Genomic DNA, 21,871 nt, shown 5'->3' with positions numbered 1-21,871 from the left:
CATTTCCATCAGACAACCAAAACTCACAGCTGGGGAGATCTCTCATGGGGAATGGCTGAAGCTCACCAGCAAGTTGGACGTGTTAGGATAGACCACGGGTGCTTTCATCCTGCCCTCCCATATCTTCCTTGCCCTGATGTTTTCCCTGTAAATGGAATTAAATGTCTTGCAGCTTTGTTATGAGTCAACAAGATACATGAAGTTAAAAACTTGGGTGAGGGGTCCACTACTGAGAGGAGCAATTAGGAGAGCTGAGAGATAGAGATCCTCCAGTTGAATTTTCCTTCTGACTCGATGGGAAGTGGAAGAGAAGCACCTACACCACCTAACTCTTTCAACCTTTCTCAGACCCTTTGCCCAGTTCTGTTTCTGATATTTGTACATCGTGAAAGCAGATTTCTCAAGAAAATAAGGACTTTTTTTTTTTTAGATTTTCATGCGTTACGGTCGCCAGCGCTGGAAACTGAAAGGCAAGATAGAAGTGAATGGCAAGCAAAGCTGGGATGGAGAAGAGATGGTTTTCCTCCCTCTCATTGTTGGACTGATCTCCATTAAGGTATGCATGTCGACTCCTTTGCCTGCAAGCAAGGCAGGAGTCAAGAACCTGCTTTCTCATGCACTATCAGCAAAACCACAGAAACAGATCATTAAACTCTTTAGAAATGAGCCATATTTAGTATTTCTGACACATATACTTAAGTGCTGTAGTGTGGTCCAGTTTAGATACCACAAGATTAATCAGTTTGTGAGAGCTGTGGGAGAGATTTTCTTCCCAAACTGGAGTCTTTCCATCACTGTTCCATCTCTCCATTGCCCCTAGCATCCAAACACAGTTTTCTTCTGGCTGGAAGTCCATATGCTTTCTTTCCAACAAGACTTCAACCTAAAGATACCCATTCTCTGGCCTCTGTCTAGAAATCGCTGCTAGAAACCATTCCAGATGTCCCTGGTTAGGAAGCTTAAATAGAAGAATGTTCTGAAAGTCTTAGGGGAAATGGCCCACTTAGACACTGCAAAAACTTTATGAAAAAAAATGCAGGTGATTACAAAACCCACAACCAAAATAATCCCAGACACATGAAACAGTAGGTTTTCAATGAAAGGCAAGTTGTGACACATGGTGAATCAGTCTCCTCAATCTAACCCACAGGTTTAAGGTGGAAAGTTAGGAGAGAACCCCTTTTTATAGCACACAAGAATCCCAGTATTATTAAGGTTAATGTGTATATTCTTTTCCCTTTTTGGACTCTGTCCAAACACTTTCACATAAAAGGCTCAAAAACTGACTTTCAAGCAAACAGCCAAAGGCTGGTTTGTGTAGGAGCTGCATATAGAACTGTCACTCTGAATTCCCAGGCAAATATATCACTACGTATGAATAGTACTCTATTCCTGCTGTAACAACATACACAGAGGTGGTTCCTCAACAGTAGATCTGTGGAAGTCCTCACCAAAGGCTATCCTCAGTGCAAACTATTACATGGCTTCAGAGTTACGAGAGAGAAATACCTGGAAGAGAGCTCTTCTGGGAATTATTAATTAGGCAAGTTACATCAGGAGATTCCCAGTCAGGAATTTGTCAACTGCTGAGACACTCTTTGGCTTCCCTCTTCTCAGTCTTCCCTTGGGCTCTGGTTGTCATTAGTGCAAGAGATCAAGTACAATACTAGACAGCTCCTTGGTCTGAGCCAGGATGTCTGTCCTCTTCTGACACTCCTATAAAATACATAAAGAAAACATGGAATCATGGTCATATGCAACTATGCATTTCCTAAAAAAAAAACAAAACAAAACCACCACCAAACCCTAATTTTTTTTCCTTAAGTAATGCAACAGACAATCATATTTTAGAAGCTTTTTTGGCAAGGGGACCAGGCCAGACAATCAAAACTATTATCTTGGGATTAAGAATTGCAATGCCTTTTGTGGTCCTAAGTATCCTGTTCTTGTCTCTTACAGGTCACAGAAGTTAAAGGGCTTGCTACTCATATCCTCGTGGGAAGTGTAACCTGTGAGACAAAAGACCTGTTTGCAGCTCGGCCTCAGGTGGTTGCAGTAGACATTAATGATCTTGGCACAGTAAAGCTGAACCTTGAGATCACCTGGTAGTAAGTAGAACTCGTTGGTCAGTTGGTCAATCGATCAATCAATCAATGATCAATCAGCTGTAAAACTTCAACCAAAGAAAAATGGTTCATCCATGTGGGTTGTTATCACCATATTTTTCCCTGCTGAGGAAGATTGTGAAGGAACTGTGGCCTGAGTTTGGTGTATGAGAAACAGTTCATGGTCAGCCACACTTTGCCTGCTTTTCCTGGGGTAAAGAGGGTTGTGCCTAGTTTCAGCTGTTAAATTAAGTTTGGTATGTACTGGCATTACAAGATATAGGAACTGCTTAGTGATGATAGATCTCAGAATTGCCTTAAGCTTCTTTCAGGGCTTAAAAATGGGATATAACTGAGTGCTTATATGTATATGTATATATTATATTTATTTATAATTTTAATATATATATGATATTTTTAAAAAATAATTTTATGGATTTACACTAGCATAACAAAGTTCAGGAGCTGGCCCATCTTGAAATGCTGGCTTTTAAGGACTTCATACACCAGAAGAGTGATGGGAAATCTCTTGGTGTTTTCTATTCACATTGGTCAGCATAGGTGAACTGGTAGCCTAAGGATACAAACCAAATTCTCACTGCATTTTTATGAAATAAGTAAATGTCATTTCTGAAGAAGCACTGATGCATTTAACTTGTTACAAATCATGTGTGCTGTTTCTTGTAATGCAATAAACATGAAGCCAGCAATAACAGCTCCTGGTTTCCTTTATAATGCAACAGCTCTATTAATAGTTGAGCACCTTTCTCATTAGTATGTGTGACACTTGGCAACTCAAATGCAAGAATACTTTTCATGTGAGAAGAATAACATCAGACTACACTGCATAAATAATTTCTGAGGGAACACTTTTATCAGAACCGAAAACCACACTTCTGAGACTGCTGTCTAATTAACAACATTTTCTTTAAACACTTCAGTTTAAAAACTTGCTACCTCTGGGTTTTGATGTGCTAATAAACAGCCCTTTCAAAAATGCTTTCTATGGACCTGAAAGTGCCTCTTGCTCAGCCTAACAACCTTTTATTTTCTCCCCTCTTGCTTGTGTATCCATAGCCCCTTTGATGTTGAAGACTTGACCCCATCCACAGGAAATGTGAGCAAGGCATCTGCTCTCCAGAGGAGAATGTCCATGTACAGCCAAGGCACTCCTGAAACACCAACCTTCAAGGACCACTCATTCTTTGTAAGCGCTGTTTGGCTTTGTGTTTATGTAATGAGAAACCTAAGAGCAGTCCAAACACTGCAAACATTTCGTTGCTTTACATGTCTAAGCTTTTTTTTCCCTGGTTCCAGCAGGTTACCCTTACAAATACTTATAAAGCAAGTGCATTCCTAGCTGCTAATCCTAAAAGAAGGTGACTATGATCTTGGCATCTTTGAAACTATGTGGCCAATTAATGCATACCTATCCTTCCTGCCTGACTGCTGTGATGCTTGAATAATCTTTAAAAAATGTGTTTTCATATTGCAACAGTAATTAAACAACCATTATAGCACAAGTATTTTTAAGTATCCTGTGATAAAATTTGCCCCTGTACTGAAGATATTCACAGGGTGTTCCTACATTTTGCATGAATCAAATTCTGAATGCTTAATCAGGCCATCTGTACAGAGATTAACTACATCCCATGCCTGTAATTTAGTGCTCTGCTACAAAGCATTCATTTAACTTGCCCTTCCTCACACCCTCTTTGCTTCAACTGTGGAAGAAATGGCTGCATCCCCTGCAAGACAGGCCAAAGTTGACAATCTTAGATGCTCTTCAAGACACTTTCTTTGACAAGCTTCGTCGCAGTCGCTCTTTTAGTGACCTGCCATCGCTCAGGCTAAGCCCAAAAGCAGGGCTAGAGCTATATGTGAGTCTTGGTTTTTGTTTGGTGAAGGATTTTTTCAGTTCCCGTGTGGCATTTCCATTCCCACGCATGCTTTTCATGTGTTGCTCTCTCTTGCAACTCGCTCATTTTGCTGACTGATTAGAGGGCAGGACATAACTGTGAGCCCATGCAGCTTGCATTAAATCAAAATTCCTCTTGGTTTCTACAGAGATAATGATCACAAGTCAACTATCTGTGGGCAGAGAGCAGGGCAGGAGTACATGCCAACAGTGTTCTTAAAAATTACCTGCTACACTGATTGATGCTCTACATTTGCCTAGTAACATGACTTTCAGTTACTAAAAGCATACTGAAAGCACTTACTTTTAAAAACTAAAAGCATACCCATGTCCAGGGAGAGAAGAAATAAACCTTTGACTATGATTATGTCTAGGGAGAAAAAGCTGCTAATAGTACTAGAAAAAAAAATTCAGGTTTTGTACTATTAAACCTTAAGCTTAACAACATGTGGATGCCTACAGTTCTTTCCAGCAAATTGTCAGCAAAATAGTAGTTGCCTTCCATCTGTGCCATGCATTTCTGTGAGCTGGCCACATAACAAAGCAAGGTCTGTAGGTTAGATAGGCAGGTTGTGACTCCTATAGAGATTTTTCCCCACATGTCAGTCAGAGATGAACATATATATATATCTGCCCTGATAAGTCTGGGGTCTGCATAGGTTGGTTTTGCTTCTTAAATGATCCGTGTCCTGCTCAATACACCACCCATTTTGCTGACTCATTTCAGCAGAAACTCATGCTGGACAGGATATAGTTCTAGGTCAACAATTGTTACAGACATCCATGCCAAATGCAGGACATTGAATAAAAATAAATGGCACAGTACTATCACTCCTTAACCACCATGACACTAGAGAAACTTTTGGAGCAAACTGTGTTACATTTTACGATTGCTACTTTAGAAGTCAGAAAATAAGTAGAACAGAAGTCTGTAATGAGTAGGAAAATGCAGACAAGGTGGCTTATGTACAATTCCATTAAAAAGAGACAAGGTACAGGAATTAGAGCAGTGCACTGGAAATGCTGTTTGAGACAACAGAGTAGGGTGAGCACTAGAACATGGTAGGGTGAACAGAATTCATGACTCTCTCTGGAGATAATTTCCTAGAGCTTTCTATTTAGCAGGGACATGCAGAGCCCAGGTTTTCCAGAAGTTTTCATGGTGAAATTGAGGAGCTGTGCCAGATGAAAGTGGAAGTTTGATTTGAAATATTTTTTCCATCTCTCAAGTCTTGAATGCTTCTTTAATCTTTTTCCTCGCCTTTTTCTTTCCTGGGCACATGCTGTTATTTTTTTCCTCTTTCCCATGCTGCATGAAAAACATTTTCTCCCTATTATCTTTTCAGTCAAATTTGCCAGATGATGTCTTTGAAAATGGGACAGCGGCCACTGAGAAGCGGCCTCTCTCCTTCACTTTTGGTGACCTGCCTTACGAAGCCGCCGTGCCCCCCGCCAACTCAGCAGAGTCCTCGTCTGCTCATGTCAGCTCCAGCCCCGACATCACTGCGACCCCCACCCAGCACCGAGCCCTGGAGTCCTCCCAGAGCTCAAGCCTGGACTGTAGCAGCAGCGACTCCCGCAGAGACTCTGTTGCTGAGCCAAAGGACCTGCTGTCCCACGGAGAGGGAGCGGGGGCTGAGAACAAGAACACCCCGAGGGCGGCTCCTGAAGTTTGCCAAAAGATCTCTGATGCTGGGAGCGATCGTGTCTTTGTAGAAACGAGTGTCCCGGTGTCTCTCCTGCAGGACACGGATGAAGGTTCAGAACTCAAGCCTGTGGAGCTGGATACCTATGAGGGCAACATCACAAAGCAGCTGGTCAAAAGGCTTACATCAGCAGAGACACCTCTGACCCCAGAGAGGCTGCCGTGTGAGGGATCCATTAGTGGGGAATCAGAAGGATATAAGTCTTATCTCGATGGAAGCATTGAGGAAGCCTTGCAAGGGCTTCTCTTAGCTCTTGAGCCACATAAAGAGCAGTATAAAGAGTTTCAGGACCTGGATCAAGAAGTGATGCATCTAGATGACATCCTAAAAGTGAGTACATTTTCAGAAAATGCTACCCTAAAGAAAATCTGAGCAGGTAGAATGTCCTTGCCTGCCTCGCAAACATCAAAGTAAGCTTTCTGGAGAATTGTAAACTTCCCTGGTAGCAGTAGATTTGCTCCTGCTTGGAGCATCCTTTGACAATGTTGCATTTTTAAACTTTTGTCAGCAATGTGCTTATCATAGCCTTGTGTCCTCAAGCAACAGATCTTTTATCAAAACCTGGGGGAAAGAGAAAAAGGTGCTATGACAGAAGGGTAATTAAATTATACCCTTCTCTGAACGCTTTGTGAACCATTGTGAATCACCTCTTGTGAACCCATTGTTCGTGCCATACTGGGGATCAAATATAGGCAAACTTCTGCCTTTGAAATCTGTGAGTCACATCCTCAATGGGTGTACTTTAGCATGCTGCCCCTGAACTCCATAGAGCTGTGCAAAACGACACTAGCTGAGGATCAGACTTTGTAGCCATAGAAGCTGAATTTTCTAAATGGCCAAAGGGATTTAGAAGCACAAGTGTCACTGAAGTCCCCATGTCATCTAGGCATGGTCTTTTCCTTTTTCCCTCATCCATTTTCATAATGAGAGACATCCTGTCATTACATCAAGATGCAGAGGATAATATTAAAAATTAGAAGAAAGGGGGTTTGCATGTATGTTGTTACTATGTTTACTGTGGGTCACTGTTACTAGTATCCCCCCCCCCAATGAATAACAATTCATGACACATTACTCTGCAAACAATATTGTATGGGAAATAATCATTTCAAATGCTTCATATTCATATGCAAGTTGGTCTGCTGGTCATTTAAGCCTCATAATTCAAAAAACTTGGCTGAGGAGGAAGCAGGGAATTATTTACTCTTCTGCATTATCTTTTTACAAAGAAACTTTGTTAACCTCCTTATTTCCATTGCATGGTACTTTCCCAAGTTAAGTGCTTTTTTTGACAGCCTGCAGCCCCCATTCCTTGCATTATTTATTCCTAGAGAGGTTCAAACAGGCAAAGGTATCATTACTATTATTTTCTAACTTGGTACAAGAGGCCAACTATCCAAAGGGCAGAAAGACAATAGACACTGTTTATTTAGGCTGCTTTGATCAGAAGTTACAAACAGACAGACATGGGATGGGGGCTGAGAGGATGGACGTGTGCAGGCAGGATTCCTGCACACTTGAGATGGACACCTCTTCAGATCTGTTGAAGTCTGGATGTCACCTATTGATCAGTTTGCATACTGGCACTCAGCATCACTAGCAACCATGCAAAAAAGGGCTGCATGGGCTCCTCATGCAGAAGGGTTGAGCTGGAATCCAGCTGTGGATGAAGAAATCTTTCTTGGCCATATTGGATGAGCAGAGAAAATGGCCCACATGTTGCTGTTTGCGTTTGCTTGAAGAAGCTACACTACCAAGCTCTGAAGGAAATGTAGGCTGAATCCATTTGTGCTGCACAAGAAGAAGGATACAGCTCATCCTTGTCACAGATGTGTTGGGAAGTGTGTTTGATCAGCTGTTGACTGTACAGTCAGTTTAAGGACTCAAACATCCTAAGTGCAAATGTGTGACCATTAATATTGTGTGCAAACAAATTACAAACAGAACTCCAGCTCCTTTCAGCTCTAGAGCAGCTGGTGCTGGATCTGAACTCCTCAGAGGCCAATGCATTTTTCTGTGAGCTGAGACAAAGTCATGGCTCCTGCTTGGGACTGGAGGATATGGCCTGTGTAATGGCACCAGTGGCTCATGACTGTTTCTGATCAAATATTCACATGGTGTGAAAGATGCTGAAGTCATTGCGCCAACCACTGGAGATGATTCCTCAAGTTACATCTGATCCTTCAGAATGACCCTGGAAGCAATTCTGTGGACACGTGGATCAATTTCCACATGGGGCCAGAGTATTTAATACTTCCTACAGCAACAGCAAAGTTTCCTTTGCATTTCTTCCCTGCAGTGAGGTGGGGATAGTTTCCCCCCTCTCGCTAGCACTGTTAATATCTGAGTTACAATACTGCCTTTCTCTGTCACTGAGGAATCTGATGCCTTATTGGCTTTTCCTTGATAATCCATTTGGCTTCAAAGGCCACAAAACTCCTCTCATTCCGTTAATAAATGTGCAGCTATGGGATGAAATTCATTCCTGGCTAAGGTCTGTTAGAGTAACGTCTGGAATAAATCAGGTAGTGCCATTGGATATGTATAAATTGGCTTCTGTAGCTAGCACAGCAATTAAGGAATGTGCCTTCCCCTTTCAACTTCCATTGCATTAATTCCCATCATTCATTTTGGAAAATGCCGAGAGCTGCGAAACTGGGATTCTTCTCATTTCTATAAAATGTGTTGAATTTTGCCTTTGAGGGTTTTTCTCTGGGGAAGAGAGTGGGTAGCATGAGGAAGGGAGCAGGAATAAAAGGCTTTTCCCCAGTTCTCAGGCTTTGATTGTATATGCTATGAATATGAAGGCTTGAAATGAAACACCCAATAAAATGAAGTTTTAAAAATAAAATTAAGAATTTGAAGTTTTAAGCTTTATCATTTTTTTTTTCTTATCTTTCTTATAGTAGCTAATATCTGGGGTTTTCATTGGTTCGTTCTGCCTTTGCAGTGCAAGCCAGCAGTAAGCCGAAGCAGGTCCTCCAGTTTAAGTCTAACAGTTGAAAGTGCTTTAGAAAGCTTTGATTTCCTGAACACCTCTGACTTTGATGATGAGGATGGTGGTGGTGTGGAGGTTTGTAATGGTGGAGGAGGTGCAGACTCAGTATTTTCAGATACTGAGATTGAGAAGAATAGGTAAGTTTGTAGTACCTGCCAGCTGTGCTTACGCCAAACTGACACCCTGGCTCTTTGTCACTAACAGGGGATCCTGGTGCACAATTTATTCAAGGAAGACTGACTAATCCTTGATGAGTTTTAGGGTCAGAGGGCTCCCCATGGCTGCTGCATACAAAATCTTTAGTTTCCAGGACCGTTTTTTTTTTCTCTGTTCAAATATATGCAATCTGTCCTCCAAAGGAGAAGGGTAAAAATTAAATTAGGCTGACACCAATACTGGCAGAGCCTCTTCCTTGACATAGGTTTGGACCTGGCTTTCCTTGGATGTAATTACTAATTCCTCTGTGGTTTTTCCCCCCTCCCTTTGTCTTTTCTCTCTAGCCGAATGAGTCTTTGCAGTGGATTAAGCTTGTCAGTAACAATAACACAGGGCCAGATTTAAGCAGCATGATGTAGGTTGCCTTTGGAATGTAAGAGTGGTGATTGGTACTCTGTTCATGGCCCTGCGTGTTACCTGCCCTTCTTTCATCACTTTTGGTCTTTCTGAGGGGAAAAAAAAAAAAAAGAAAAAAAATGGAAAACAAAAAAGCTGTGGTGTTGTGCCGTGGCCTGCCATTGTTGTGTGACTTTAAGATGCTGTGCTTCAATCATTAGATCTTAAAAGCATGTTTGCCTTCTTTGAGCTGACACGATGCCCAGCAGGCACGTAAGCGGCACTAGAGCTGGAAAAAAAGGAAGGAACACCCTTCCCTCCCTGCCTGTGCTTTCCAACCAGGGAGCTATACTACTCATAGCTTGCTTAAAGCAATTTGAGTGCAACGAGCAACCACCGTGCAGTTCCCATCATCTCATGTCCTCATTCGAGAATAAGACTTGGTGGGAAAAAAAAATTGGGAAATTGTGTTGTTTGCTAAACTGGCACTCTGACCTCAGTCCAGTCTGTGCTGATTTAAGGATCTAGCTTCAACCAGTTAAAATAGAAATTAAAATTGCTTTTTTCCCCCTCTGGCTCATCCCCAGACAGTGCAGATTCCCACTTCCATTTTTAGATATGTAAGTGTGTGACTCAGTGTAAAGATTGCAAGTGTTGAAACTTCTGAACTTGCAGCCAAACACACTTGCCATCTGGGGACTGACCTCAGGCTTTGCATTTAAACACAGGGAGGATCATTTGTGCAGCAAGACAATATTGGAAATAATAAACCCAGTAAGACTAGCTCTACACTTGCAGAAACTATTGGCAAAGTAAGCTGTACACATTGTGTCTAAAACTGCATATGAAAACATCATGTCTCTTAATTCAGCAGTGGTTTTCCTTTCCTTCTGCAATGAGCCTTAAATTTGACAGCAGGAGGACTCTGAAAGCACAGAGCTGTTCTAGCAGCTCAGTGCTTGGGAAGGTACAAATTGTCATGGTTCTTAATCCAGAGTGACTGGGCAGGTGATTCATCACAGATGGAAGAAAGCTGTCACCACCAAGGGAACTAACCACGACAAATCTTGCTGTTGAGGGCATCACATCACTCAAGGCAGGCCAGTGAGGGGACAGATCTGTCCCCTAGATGGGCATGTCCCTCCTGTACCCAGGCAGGGCAGCCCTGCTCCTGTGTGATATGATGTGCCCATCACCAGGTTTCTGTGCGCTTTCAGCTCTTCTGCCGTGCTCTTTGCTCATCACTTGTGTGTGAGTGGGTTAGTGGGTGTGGGTGTGTGTCTGTTGTGGCAGCTGTTGGCCCTGCACTGACCTCCTCCTCCCTGCCTCCTCCCCAGTTACAGGACAGAACACCCAGAAGCCAGAGGCCACCTGAGCGAAGCTCTCACCGAGGACACGGGCGTGGGCACCAGCGTGGCTGGCAGCCCTCTGCCCCTGACCACAGGCAACGACAGCCTCGATATAACCATAGTTAAGCACTTGCAGTATTGCACCCAGCTCATTCAGGTACCAGCCCAGCCTCATTTGTGGCATTTATTCTAAAATCATTCCTGCCTGCAGCATGGGTACGAGCAGGCTGGCAGGGTCAGCCCTGCTCCTGCGAGGCACTGGGAGCGCAGGGCTGGGACAGACACCATGCTGGAGTTGGGTGGTGGCACCCTGACCCCAGCCAGAGGTGCCTCCATCGTTTCCATCCTGGTCTGTTTTGGAGCAGACCTGACATGGGAACTATGGGATGCTTGGCACAAGCTGCCCAGGAGGGCTGAGGAGCAGGGCAGTGGGACACAGGGGCATCCCCTGCTCTGGGTTACAAACTCCTGCTGGCTTTGCTGGGGTGTCCTCAGGGGAGTCAGTTCCCAGTTAAAGCAGCCTGTGTCTTCAGAGGTAAAACAGGAACCCTGTCTCCCTGCTTAACAGAGCCCCAGATGAGCCTGCAGATTCAAGAGCAGAGATGAATTTTTGCATGTGGGGCAGAGACTCTGTCTGCAACAGGCACAGTGAAGGCAGCATGAGACAGCCCCCCTGGGGCATCAAAATTGTCAGTTCATGCTCACAACTAGAGGGTTTTTTCTGTAGTTTTTTTTTTTTTCCAGAGCCCATGCACAGCAAATGTGAATTTAAACATCCAGTAAGTGAGGTCATCAGGGTTTTCCTGACAAATCAAAACATGCTGCAACTTCCTCTTCACAATTATTTTACTCTTCCATCTTAGATATAATTAGCTTTATTTTCCCAAAGGCTCATTGAAGCCATAGAGCGTGAGCCTGATTCCAGCACCCTTTGTGCTGAGCTGAAAACTCTGCTGACTCACAACTATGAGAAAAAGGGAGATTTTTTTGGTTTCAATATAAGAGTATACAGTAAATATGCAGCTGAGCGAGGTAAACTTGAACCATATCCACACACAAAACAGATTTGATATGAACATTATTTATGTAGACTGCTGAAGAATATACAGATATCAGCAGTAGGGAGTATTAGCAAGGATTAATTAATTAATAAAATTAATAAAGGCACCAAAGTAATTGATCAAAGCTGAAATGGAGTGGAGAAAGAGCAACATGTGGTCTTTCTTTATGCAGGGTTGTCCTCAAAGTCTATGGCCCATGTTGTGTGAAAGCCAGACCAATATTCTTGCCTGGCTTTAAATCTTGTGGTGATGGGTTTCTTTAGCTTTGTGGAGTGTGTAAATCAGAAATTACTTTTCTGATTTACAAATGGTTACTTGGATACTCAGGTGTCTGGATAGGGATGTAGATATTGAAGGTACAAGCAATGATGCTTATCAACTAGGACCAAAAAATATCCAACAACAAAAAAATTCTTTAAGTTAAGGAGATCCTGTGGTTTGAGGCAATGAAATTTGTCATTGCACCTCAGGTGTTTTGGAGTTGGTTTTTTTGGGGTTGTTTTCTTTTTTTTTGTGTGAGGCTGGATTTCTTTTTGGTTCAATGACTCCTTTTTTTCTCTTCCCATTTGTCTTCACCAGCAAATTGTGTTCTCCAGTAAAACACCATTTGTGACAAGAGACCTTCTGGATAAACTGTCCAGGCAGATCCTTGTGATGGAGAATATTGCGGAGATCAGCACTGAGAACTTGGGAAATATCACCTCTCTTACTGATGGTAAGAAACAGCTTTCCTTCTGACAAGGATTTGCCTGGACATGTGTGTCTGCTGAAATAATTGCTGTGCAGATCTCACCAGCAGTGCAGGAGAGGCCACTGTAGTGAGGGCTGGCTCAGGGTCACCAGAAGGTGCAGCAGTCAAGGCAGGTGTCACCTACATCTGTCCTCAGCACCGGTATCCAGAAATATGCAGGTGAGAAGAGAAAGGACATCTTACACAGCTTGATGTGCAGAAGATGGACAGATGTCATTGGTGTTATGGAGTGGGGATACTTCCACCTCTGAAGACGCAAATTATTCTTCCACCTTTCTTTTCTGAGGAAAGGCAGGATTTACATTACAATATCAGAGGCATAATACAACTTCTTGAACATTTCATTTTTATTCATCTCTATGGAGAACTTCTTAGTTATTTTTCTTTTAGCATCTGTTTTAATACTTGGAAGAGTTTGACAAATACATAGTTACCCTCATGTACACTCTGGCAGGATAGGTAAATACTACAAGCTGTATTTACTATATCAGAAAGTTGAGGCAAAAATTGAATGACTTACTTGAAGTCAAAGTGTAGTGCTAGGACAGGGACCAAACTTGTGCAGACCATTTGTGCTGCTCCCCTAGTATTTTGTGCTATTTAAAAGGAAGAGGCATCGATGCTGAGAACTGGATCAGGAGTAAATTTTCTCACATTACCATGGGAAACAGAAAAAACATGTTACAAACCTGGGGTGAAGGTAATGGCTCAGGGAGACCCAGCAAACAGGATAGGGTGAGATGTTTGCTAGGTCTCCCTGAGACCCATTCTTACCTTCTTTTCAAAACTGATACTTCCAGCATGGCTTTGTTTCACCATTCATTTTGTCTTCCTCAGCAATTCCAGAGTTCCACAAGAAGCTGTCACTGCTGGCTTTCTGGATGAAGTGTACTGGCCCTTCAGGAGTGTATCACACCTCTGCAGACAAGATGATGAAACAGTTGGATATCAATTTTGCCACCACTGTGAATGAGGAGTGTCCAGGACTTGCAGAAACAGGTACAAACTTCTGAGAAAAAAAATGTGGCAGCCATCAAAATGGATAACAGTTGTGTAGTGAGCTTTGTTTTCCAACCCCTTGGAGATCTGTTTGGCCACGGTTCCAAGATCTCAGCTGAAAACTAATGCTATAACTCTTCAAACACTTTTGGCCTCAAATAATGAAAAAAAAAAAAAAAAAAAAAAAAAAAAAAAAAAAAGGTGAGGTTGACAGAAAATAAAATACTATTTTAAGGTTTATGAGCTAACCAGAAAGAAAGTCTATTGCCAAATATAGATTTGTAAGTGATTCAGTGAATCAGGAACCCTTGCACTTAATTTTGTATGTTTGTATAATTCCCACACCCCATTACAGTGCACTGGAATGAAACTAATCCACATTCAAGTGAGTTTGTCTGAGCACAGGTTTTTATCTTGCATGGGATGTAGCACATCTCAAACTCCAGCAATACTGACTAGCTCTCCCTTGGACAGAATGGGGATGGAGGCTGATTTGCCCAGGTGTGGCCACCTGCACTGTGGATGCCTGCACAGGGCAGTGTTCTCCTTCCTGCTCCATGGTACAGCTCTCACAGGCAGTGCCTCAGACTAGCTTTCTGCATGCCACACTACTGCAGGAACATGAAAAATAGCAAAGCCAAATCCTGCCTCAGTGGCACTGTGGGGATATAGCAGGCAGTGCATATGGAGAGGGGTTTACAATTCAGGATATTGTTTAGGCAGAAATGATGCTCTGTTGATTGCACAGGAAGATGTACTAGTCATCTATAAACTGGCAGAGGTTCATCCTTACAAAGATATTCTCTGACAATGAGACCCAGACAGGGAGAAGGCCTGTCCAGCTTCTAACCTAACCACAGCTGAGTTTAGAAACATTGGGAAGTACCTGGCCTTGCAGATGAGGTTCTTTCTTTCCAGTTTTGAAGTGGACTGCATAATTTTGCCAGCAGCTTTTGCCCTCACTAACCTGTCCCTTTGTCCATGGCTGCCTGCAGTATTCAGGATCCTGGTGTCTCAGATCCTGGACCGGACGGAGCCTGTCCTCTACTCCAGCATGTCCTCCGAGACCATCACTGTCTTTCAGTATTACGACTACTTTGCCAGCCACAGTGTCAATGACCTTGGAAGCTATTTGCTGCAGCTTGCAAAAGAAGGTAGGGTGTAAAAATTCCACTGGCTGGTTAGGGAGCACCTCCCTGTCTTTCTGAGTTCAGCCCTGAGGCTGGTTTTTACAAAAGAGACAAAGAAATGTCCTGGCTATTGAGTGAATGCCCCTGAACTGTTGTATGTGTCAAGGGAAAGGAGCTGATGCAGATAGACTCTCAGTCATTCCTATTTCCATATTCAAATGGAAAAAAACTGTTTTGGAAAGCACTGTTTTTCAGGGAATGGCTGATGGTGGTGGGCTGAGCCCAAGTTCAGGGAAGTTTTCTGTGCCTACAGTTTGGATGATGTCTTGGTCTTTCATGACCTGTTATGGAGACACCTTCTGAAGTGCTGAGCAATTCTCAGGGACCAAAGCATCACAGCACCTCAGGGTTTTGCAGGCCCTGCCACCAAGACCTAAAGAGAGAAGCAGATGCTGCACAAAGTGTGCTGAACTGCAGTCCCTGGCAAGCCAAGTTTTCTTCTCTATTTGAGATGGAGTTTGAGGAATCTTGCCTAATTTTCCTTTTTATTTGGGCAAACGAGGGAGCTTTTGCTCAAAAGCCTGGAAGCAAAATGGTATTTCAACTTACCTCTGAAATATATTAGCCCTAGCTCTTGTTGGCAGACATCAGTCTACCCAGGAAAAGCTCTCACAAAGATGCTCTGAAAGTCAATACACTAGCCAGGATATTTGGTTTCAATACTAAGAGTGAGAATTCCCATCTTCCAGCACAAAGCAGAGAGTTTTGACAGGTGTGCCTTTAGCTCTGGGTAGGCCTAAGTGCTGTACTTTGGCCCATCTACTCATCTCCTCACTTGAAGAATGTCTGAGAAACTGGCCCAGCTTAAAGCCCAGACAATTCCCCATGCAGACATGCAAACACACCGACATGCTGCAGTTGCTCAGAAGGGAATATTTTCATATCCTCAGTGTGTGTAATATAAATCAACAATTGCTAGTGGGAAAAGGATCAATCCAAAGTACTGAGAGGATAAAGTAACATGGATCTTTTTTTTGCACTTCCAGCATCTGTGGTTCAGGTGCTGCAGTCAGTGAAAGACGGAAAACTGCAGCAAAATGTGTCCAAAATAAACTCCAATAACCTTCCACCACAGCAGGAAGTTTTAAGAGCTTTGGCTTTACTTCTCAATGAAAATAAAAATGAAGTCAGTGAGACTGTGGCATCACTTCTGACAGCAACTGCAGAAAACAGGCACTTCAGGGAGAAGGTAAGTGGCAGAAAATCACCTTTTGCATGAGAGACCTGTGTCATCATGACTTTTTTCTAACTGTATATCTTAAATATCTGTGCATATAAAATAACTGATCCAAGCTTGATTTAAAGTGATCCAGAGGAATAGCCTGTCTAATTTTTCTGCACATGTGCAGGTCTGTTTCCATCTTTATGCCAGTCTGCTTCTACCTGTCATTACACTAAACAGGTACCAATCAAAACTGCAAATACTTACTGGGTGCTGTGCTCTCCAGCTATCTTACACACATCAGCATTTCTTCTCCCCTGTCTCAGACTTGGCTTCAGTCCAAGGCTTCAAGGTAATAGTCCCCAGCATCACCAACATGCAAAGACCTAGGTCTCAGATTTTTTTCCCCCAAAGGAGTTTGCCAGCTTTGGGACTTCCCACCATTTCCAAAGGGGATGGACTGCCTTGGGCAAGCACAGCTCAGCTATGAGAATTAAGATTTGAGTCTATCTCTGATACCAAATGCAACAAACAGGGCCAGGTTAAACACAGGAATTAAATAGAGGGGAGAAGGAGGAGGAAGAAGAAATTAGAGATTGGCTCCTGCCCTTTCATGGCAGACCTTTGCCTACTATTAATCTTGTTCTCTGTCAGGAAAGAGCAAAAGAAAAAGCAGCTGGAAGAGGAAGAGTGGCAGAAGGAAGGCAGAGGGAAGAGAAAAAGTCTTTGCTTCTCCTGTCTATCAATCCAGTCCCCTTTTTGTTTGCCCTCCCACTTCATCTTCCATTTTTGCGGCCTTTTGGTATTTCATACCATCCTTCTCCCATCCCCAGTTTCCTGGTGGCAGCATCTCAAGGCAAATATAACCTTCTCCTGGAACAGGCAGCATGTGTAGGTGATACCTGGTCCACTGCCTGCAGGAAGGACCAAGGAGTGGCTTCTGTGAGGGTATTATGCAGCCTTATGCTGCAGATGAATTCACTGTACAGCTGAGTGCTGCTGAGATTTGCTGCTCTGTAGTAGCTACTAATTTCTAAGGTCAAGCAGTAAAATGGTCTAGCAGCTCATGTTGACATAGTAATCATTATTTTAAGTCTCCCTGGGGTCTATACCAATGAGTTCATTATTATCCCTACATTAAAGAGACCATCACAAGGGCCACCTCTTGAGATACTAGACTCCAAGGCCCATTCAAAGCTCTTTGGTGATATATGGTGAAAGGCCTTCAAAGATGCCAGATAGTGCATCTCACTTTAACATGAACTTCTCCTCCCCAAAAGCTGGCCTGAGACTGCTGATCTGTGACCAGTGGTCTGGCCTAGATCTGCTGTAGGGAGTTATGCCACGCTGTGCCATCCCACATGCTCACTGTCAGGGAGGCAGGCTGCAATTGCTCTCCCTTTAACAGGGTAGCAATACCTCCATGCTCCACCCTTCTCTGTGGAGGCACAGGTATTTTCAATGCTATTCTTCTTTATCTGTTTTCAGGCCTTGATTTATTACTGTGAAGCACTAACCCAGCCCAACCTCCAGCTGCAGAAAGCAGCTTGCTTGGCTCTAAGATACCTCAAGGTAAGAGACAAGGAATACATTGTGGTGCTTGGCTTTGCTTTATAGAAAGGACATCTGATAGGTACAAACAGCAAAAGAGAAATTGCAGTAACAACAGCGGTAGTGTTTTTGTTTTGGGTTGCTGTGCTCCATCCTTTTTCAGATAAAGGGAATGGTTTAGAACCTTCTGAACCACAAACACCTGGCCTCTGTGACCTTGGCAAAATTATGTCTTTTGCATAACATCTTTTCCTCCCCCTCATATTGACTTCAGGAGACTCAGTTCCACATCACAGAGAAAAAAGAAAAAGTTAATCTGTAAATTACTGACTGAGAAGGATAAAAAAAATGCTTTCCCAGGATAAAATTAGCTCAAATGCATGTGAACTGCAGTAGCAGAAAGGAGAGATCACATCTTGTTTTGTGACAAATAACTGGTACATCTGGGCACTACAGCTTCAGCTAGCATCTGGTACCATCTTTGCACTCCAGCCTATGACAGGATGGGAAAATGCACTTTTGTTTTGGTTGTATAGAACCATGGGAGACAGCAGCCACCAAGCCTAGCTGGCATGGGACACTGGGGCAAAAAATGTGTTTCATGGGACTGATGCACTTTAGACTGACTATTTCTCCCTCTAATCTCTAAACTATAACTTCATCCCAGTCACAACTGATGCCATCTAACACATAATCCAGTATTGTTTAAATATGAAAAACCTTTCCCTTAAATGAGAAGCTAGCAGGCATCCCTGAGAGGCAATGCTGAGGGACATTATACCTCTGCTGCCTGGGGTTGCAGTGGGGTTTTTGATTGCTCAGGAAAACTCAGACTAGGAACCAGTGGTGGGAACTGGAGCTAGATAAATTTAATTGAAGAGTGTGGCTTCAGTGAGTCTTGAATAGTGAGAATGGCTGGGGAAAAAAGCTATTGAGGAAAAGTATCATTGTTTGGAATCTTCAGTGATAAAGCTGAAGCTGGAAGTTATTACTTCAGAGATGGAAATGCTACAGTGAGTAGGTGGCTGTGGATGGGGTAACCCAGGGCCAGTTTAATCAGTTGCACAAGGGCCCACTGAATCTCTGAGGGGTTTTTCAGATGGCAGCAAGCTCTGTGTTGCTCTGGCTCCATCACTGACAAGCATTTGAGCTGCAGTCACCTATGCAGCCTTACCCCGAGTCACGCACAAGTGGCCACACTGAAGACAAGTGGTGAGATTCAATGGCTCTGGCCCTCTTTCAGAGCATGCAGACCAGACCTTGTGCCCCATGGATTGACAGGGCTCAAACAATACTGACTCCGTGGATCAGTGTCTCTTCCAGGTGTCACACTGGGGTAGTACCTGCTCTTCCTTTCACTCATCGCTCTTGTAGTATTAAATAGCCAACCAGAGGCACTATGACAGCTGCTCTCCCAAAAGACCTGACATTTTTGTATCACAGAACAGGATTATTCCTTGCTTTCTTCCCAAAATAGGAGAGGCAAGGCAGAAGTCTGCAAATATCGGTGAGCAGAGGCTTGTCATGCTTTATAGGAAACCCATTTTCTAGACACCTGTCTCCTGTTCATTTCCCTGCTGTACCCTTACCTTGGCATTTTATGGCCTTGGTCCACAGCCCATCACCTATCCTACAGTCAGAAGTGGCAGACACAGCTGCTCTGGCAGACTTATGTATGTAATGTATAGAGTAGGGAAATTGGAAAGGGTCCATGCCAGCAGCAGAAAATACACCTCCTCCAAATGCTTCCCCTCAGGGAAACCCCATTCCTCCTGTCTCCACCAAAGCCCTTTTCTTGGAGTGGGAAGGACAGTGCAGAGGATGGTTACTATTTGCATGCAAGGTTGTGGAAAAACCTGTGTGTCCTGTGTGGTGCTAATGCAAGTTCTCTTTGCACTTCCCAGGCTACTGAGAGCATTAAAATGCTGGTCACGCTCTGCCAGTCTGACAATGAAGAGATCAGAAAAGTGGCATCTGAAACCCTGCTCTCCCTTGGTGAGTTGCCTGGTTTAGAGCAGTATTTAATTTTATTTTTTAACAGAGCAGCATGTGAGACACCTGAACTATGTAAATGTGAGACTGTAAATTGAAGGAAACTTTACAGAGTGACTTAAACAAGTCAGAAAATAGAGATTCTTAAAAATAATTCATTTTGAAAATGAGCAAAAAAGAGAGAAATTGAATTGTGTGAGTCTGGAGGGGGAAGTAGTAAAAAGGATAGCAAAGAAGAAGTTGAGAAACAGAAATAATTGATAATTAATCTGCACAGTTTCTGAGCACCAGTACTTCAGTGGCATGGAAAAATTGTGATTTTCTGGCCTTTTGGCTAGGCATGAATTTCTACTCCACGGGGAAGGTATCCTTGTCTTATTTTAATTATGCAAACCCTTCAAATATACTCTCTTCCATTCACCACTTCAGCAGGAATTCAGTCTGCTGTTGGACATGTTATTGCTCAGGTTATAAAACAACTAGCCCAGTGACACTTGAAAACTCTGATTGTTCTGCCATTCTTCTAGACAACATACAGAGACCATTTTTGGCTCCTAATTGCCAGTTCAACACATTAGGCTCAATACCATCTTCATGAAAGTGCATATAGATGGCAGTAGCTAAGGAAAAAGGGGTTGAAAGACACAATATTTAGCAAACATACTGCTTCCTCATTTTCAGCAGTATAGAAGTAATGATGTGGATAGACTCACTTCTTTAAAGTGCCAGGAAGTGGGAGGTGCATAAACTTTATATTTTCCAAGGTTGAAGTGGATAAATATAATTTACCTCAAGTACATCACAGCAGCAGCTGAGACCTTGACAAGCACAATAGGTCATTCAGTACAAATGTGCAGATATTGTCACCTCATCATACAAGCCACATCTGCTACTGTTTGGCTTTAGATAACCAAAGAAGCTACATGGGAAATTAAAAAAAATAATAATTTGAACATACAGAGCATGTTGAATTTTTCCAAATAATTTCTGAAATAACTTCTAACAAGATAAAGTTTAAGAAGGGGTATGAGTTGCTGGCCAATCAGAACATCCTAACAGCAGAGAATCCAGTATTTTAAATGTTCTAGGGCAATTACATAATACATTATTATCCTTTATCATTTTGCATTCAGGTGAAGATGGGAGACTGGCATATGAACAGCTGGACAAATTTCCCCGGGAATTTGTTAAAGTTGGAAGCCGCCGTGGAACTGAAGCTGCCACAGCTTTTTAGATGGAAAAGGACCTGTAACATTTAACAGGCATTAAAGTAGGATGGAGCTGCACTTTAGTGTGGGGAACAAAAGGAAGACTTTAACAAATTCTATGAGAATGTTCCAAAATGTAGCAATTTACAGACTTCTTCAAGAAAAGCAAAATCTAAAATCCAGCTTAAGGATTCCTATTGGCTCCTTGTTGCAGCTCATGATGGAACAGTTGGATGCTGAGGAACAATACTTTATTGACTGATTCTAAACAAATAATGTAATTGCAGTTATTCAGCCTCAATAGACTTCTGTGAGGTTTTTAGAATTTGGCATCTCCATATATTTTCCTATTACATTTACTTCCTTGAAGTTGTTGTGAGAGCTTGAGATGTGTGATACCGTATCTAACAAGGACACTCAGGAGGCCACCTGAGCAGGCATGCAAAGTTTTCCCTTGAATCCCAAATGAAGTGTCTGCTGCCATGCAGTGTCCTCAGCAACACTCCAGTGGCAGGAAACGCTGCTCAGCTTTCTCAGTTGTGTCTTGGTAATGAAATACAGGGAAAGTTCTGCAAGTTTTGCCTGGAGAAACAGCATGATGTGAACCCTGGGAGGTGTCACTTTGGTGACTCATTCTAAATGCCTACACTGGTCTTTTATTCCCTTCTCTTGCCCTCCAGCAGCAAACTATCATTAATCCAGCAATTTCTGAGGGGGATCAAACAATCATGTAGGTTTCTGAAAGCTAAATGAAAAGGTAAGGTGCATTTATTTATTCTGAGAAGAAGGAGTGAATACTGCTAATTGCACGTTTCCCCAAAGCCATTTTGTCCTGCAAGTTGCAGGCAGGATTGGATTTGGTACATTCTAATTAGAGGAGCATAGTTTCTATAGAGTGATTTCAATATAAAGAACAGAACAAACTCAAGTGCACCTTGGAGGCAGCAATAAACAGAGGGGGAAATGAATGCATCTCCCCTCCCTGCACTGCAAGGTTGAAAGAGAGTACTTCAAACTGTTGATTACAAGCCTTAAGTTAACAGAGGTGAATAGAATTTAACAGAAGAGTGTTCCTGTACTGTGTTCATTATGCATGAAATGCTATTTAGATGTCAATTGAAGTATCCAAATTTGCATAGATGACATAGAAAATATTGCAAACAGTTCACATCAAGAGGAAACCTTGTGAGCCAAACACTTTGGCAGGCAGGGGTCATTTGTTTTGTTTTGTTTTTTACTGTGAATGTTACAAGAATGTACATATCTGTATATTTATAAATATATATATTCTTCCTTTAATTAAAGAAGTACATTTTGTACAGTGCAAAA

General features: G+C 42.7%; 1 protein-coding gene across 6 annotated transcripts in view; it reads left to right on the top strand.

Annotated features, from left to right (window-relative positions):
• Positions 1-21,871, top strand: part of RIPOR2 (RHO family interacting cell polarization regulator 2) — a 107,174-nt gene extending 85,303 nt beyond the window's left edge. For 4 of the 6 annotated variants that reach the window (XM_021528657.3, XM_021528658.3, XM_021528656.3 and 1 more), the window contains exons 10-23: positions 431-556; positions 1,960-2,108; positions 3,183-3,312; positions 3,839-3,985; positions 5,370-6,059; positions 8,680-8,864; positions 10,617-10,785; positions 12,269-12,404; positions 13,278-13,439; positions 14,435-14,593; positions 15,616-15,818; positions 17,280-17,363; positions 19,247-19,337; positions 20,468-21,871. In XM_021528657.3, coding sequence (XP_021384332.1) covers positions 431-556; positions 1,960-2,108; positions 3,183-3,312; positions 3,839-3,985; positions 5,370-6,059; positions 8,680-8,864; positions 10,617-10,785; positions 12,269-12,404; positions 13,278-13,439; positions 14,435-14,593; positions 15,616-15,818; positions 17,280-17,363; positions 19,247-19,337; positions 20,468-20,568 — 2,532 coding nt within the window. In that variant the 3' untranslated portion in view covers positions 20,569-21,871. Of the gene's footprint in view, positions 1-430; positions 557-1,959; positions 2,109-3,182; positions 3,313-3,838; positions 3,986-5,369; positions 6,060-8,679; positions 8,865-9,227; positions 9,299-10,616; positions 10,786-12,268; positions 12,405-13,277; positions 13,440-14,434; positions 14,594-15,615; positions 15,819-17,279; positions 17,364-19,246; positions 19,338-20,467 lie in introns of all 6 variants that reach the window. The other 2 variants (XM_021528660.3, XM_021528661.3) reach the window with 2 other exon arrangements.

The sequence above is a fragment of the Lonchura striata genome, chromosome 1 (genome assembly GCF_046129695.1).
Source record: "Lonchura striata isolate bLonStr1 chromosome 1, bLonStr1.mat, whole genome shotgun sequence".
NCBI classification, from domain to species: Eukaryota; Metazoa; Chordata; class Aves; order Passeriformes; family Estrildidae; genus Lonchura; species Lonchura striata.
The sequence above is the reverse complement of the archived record's forward strand: the minus strand, read 5'-3'. Positions and strand labels throughout refer to the sequence as shown.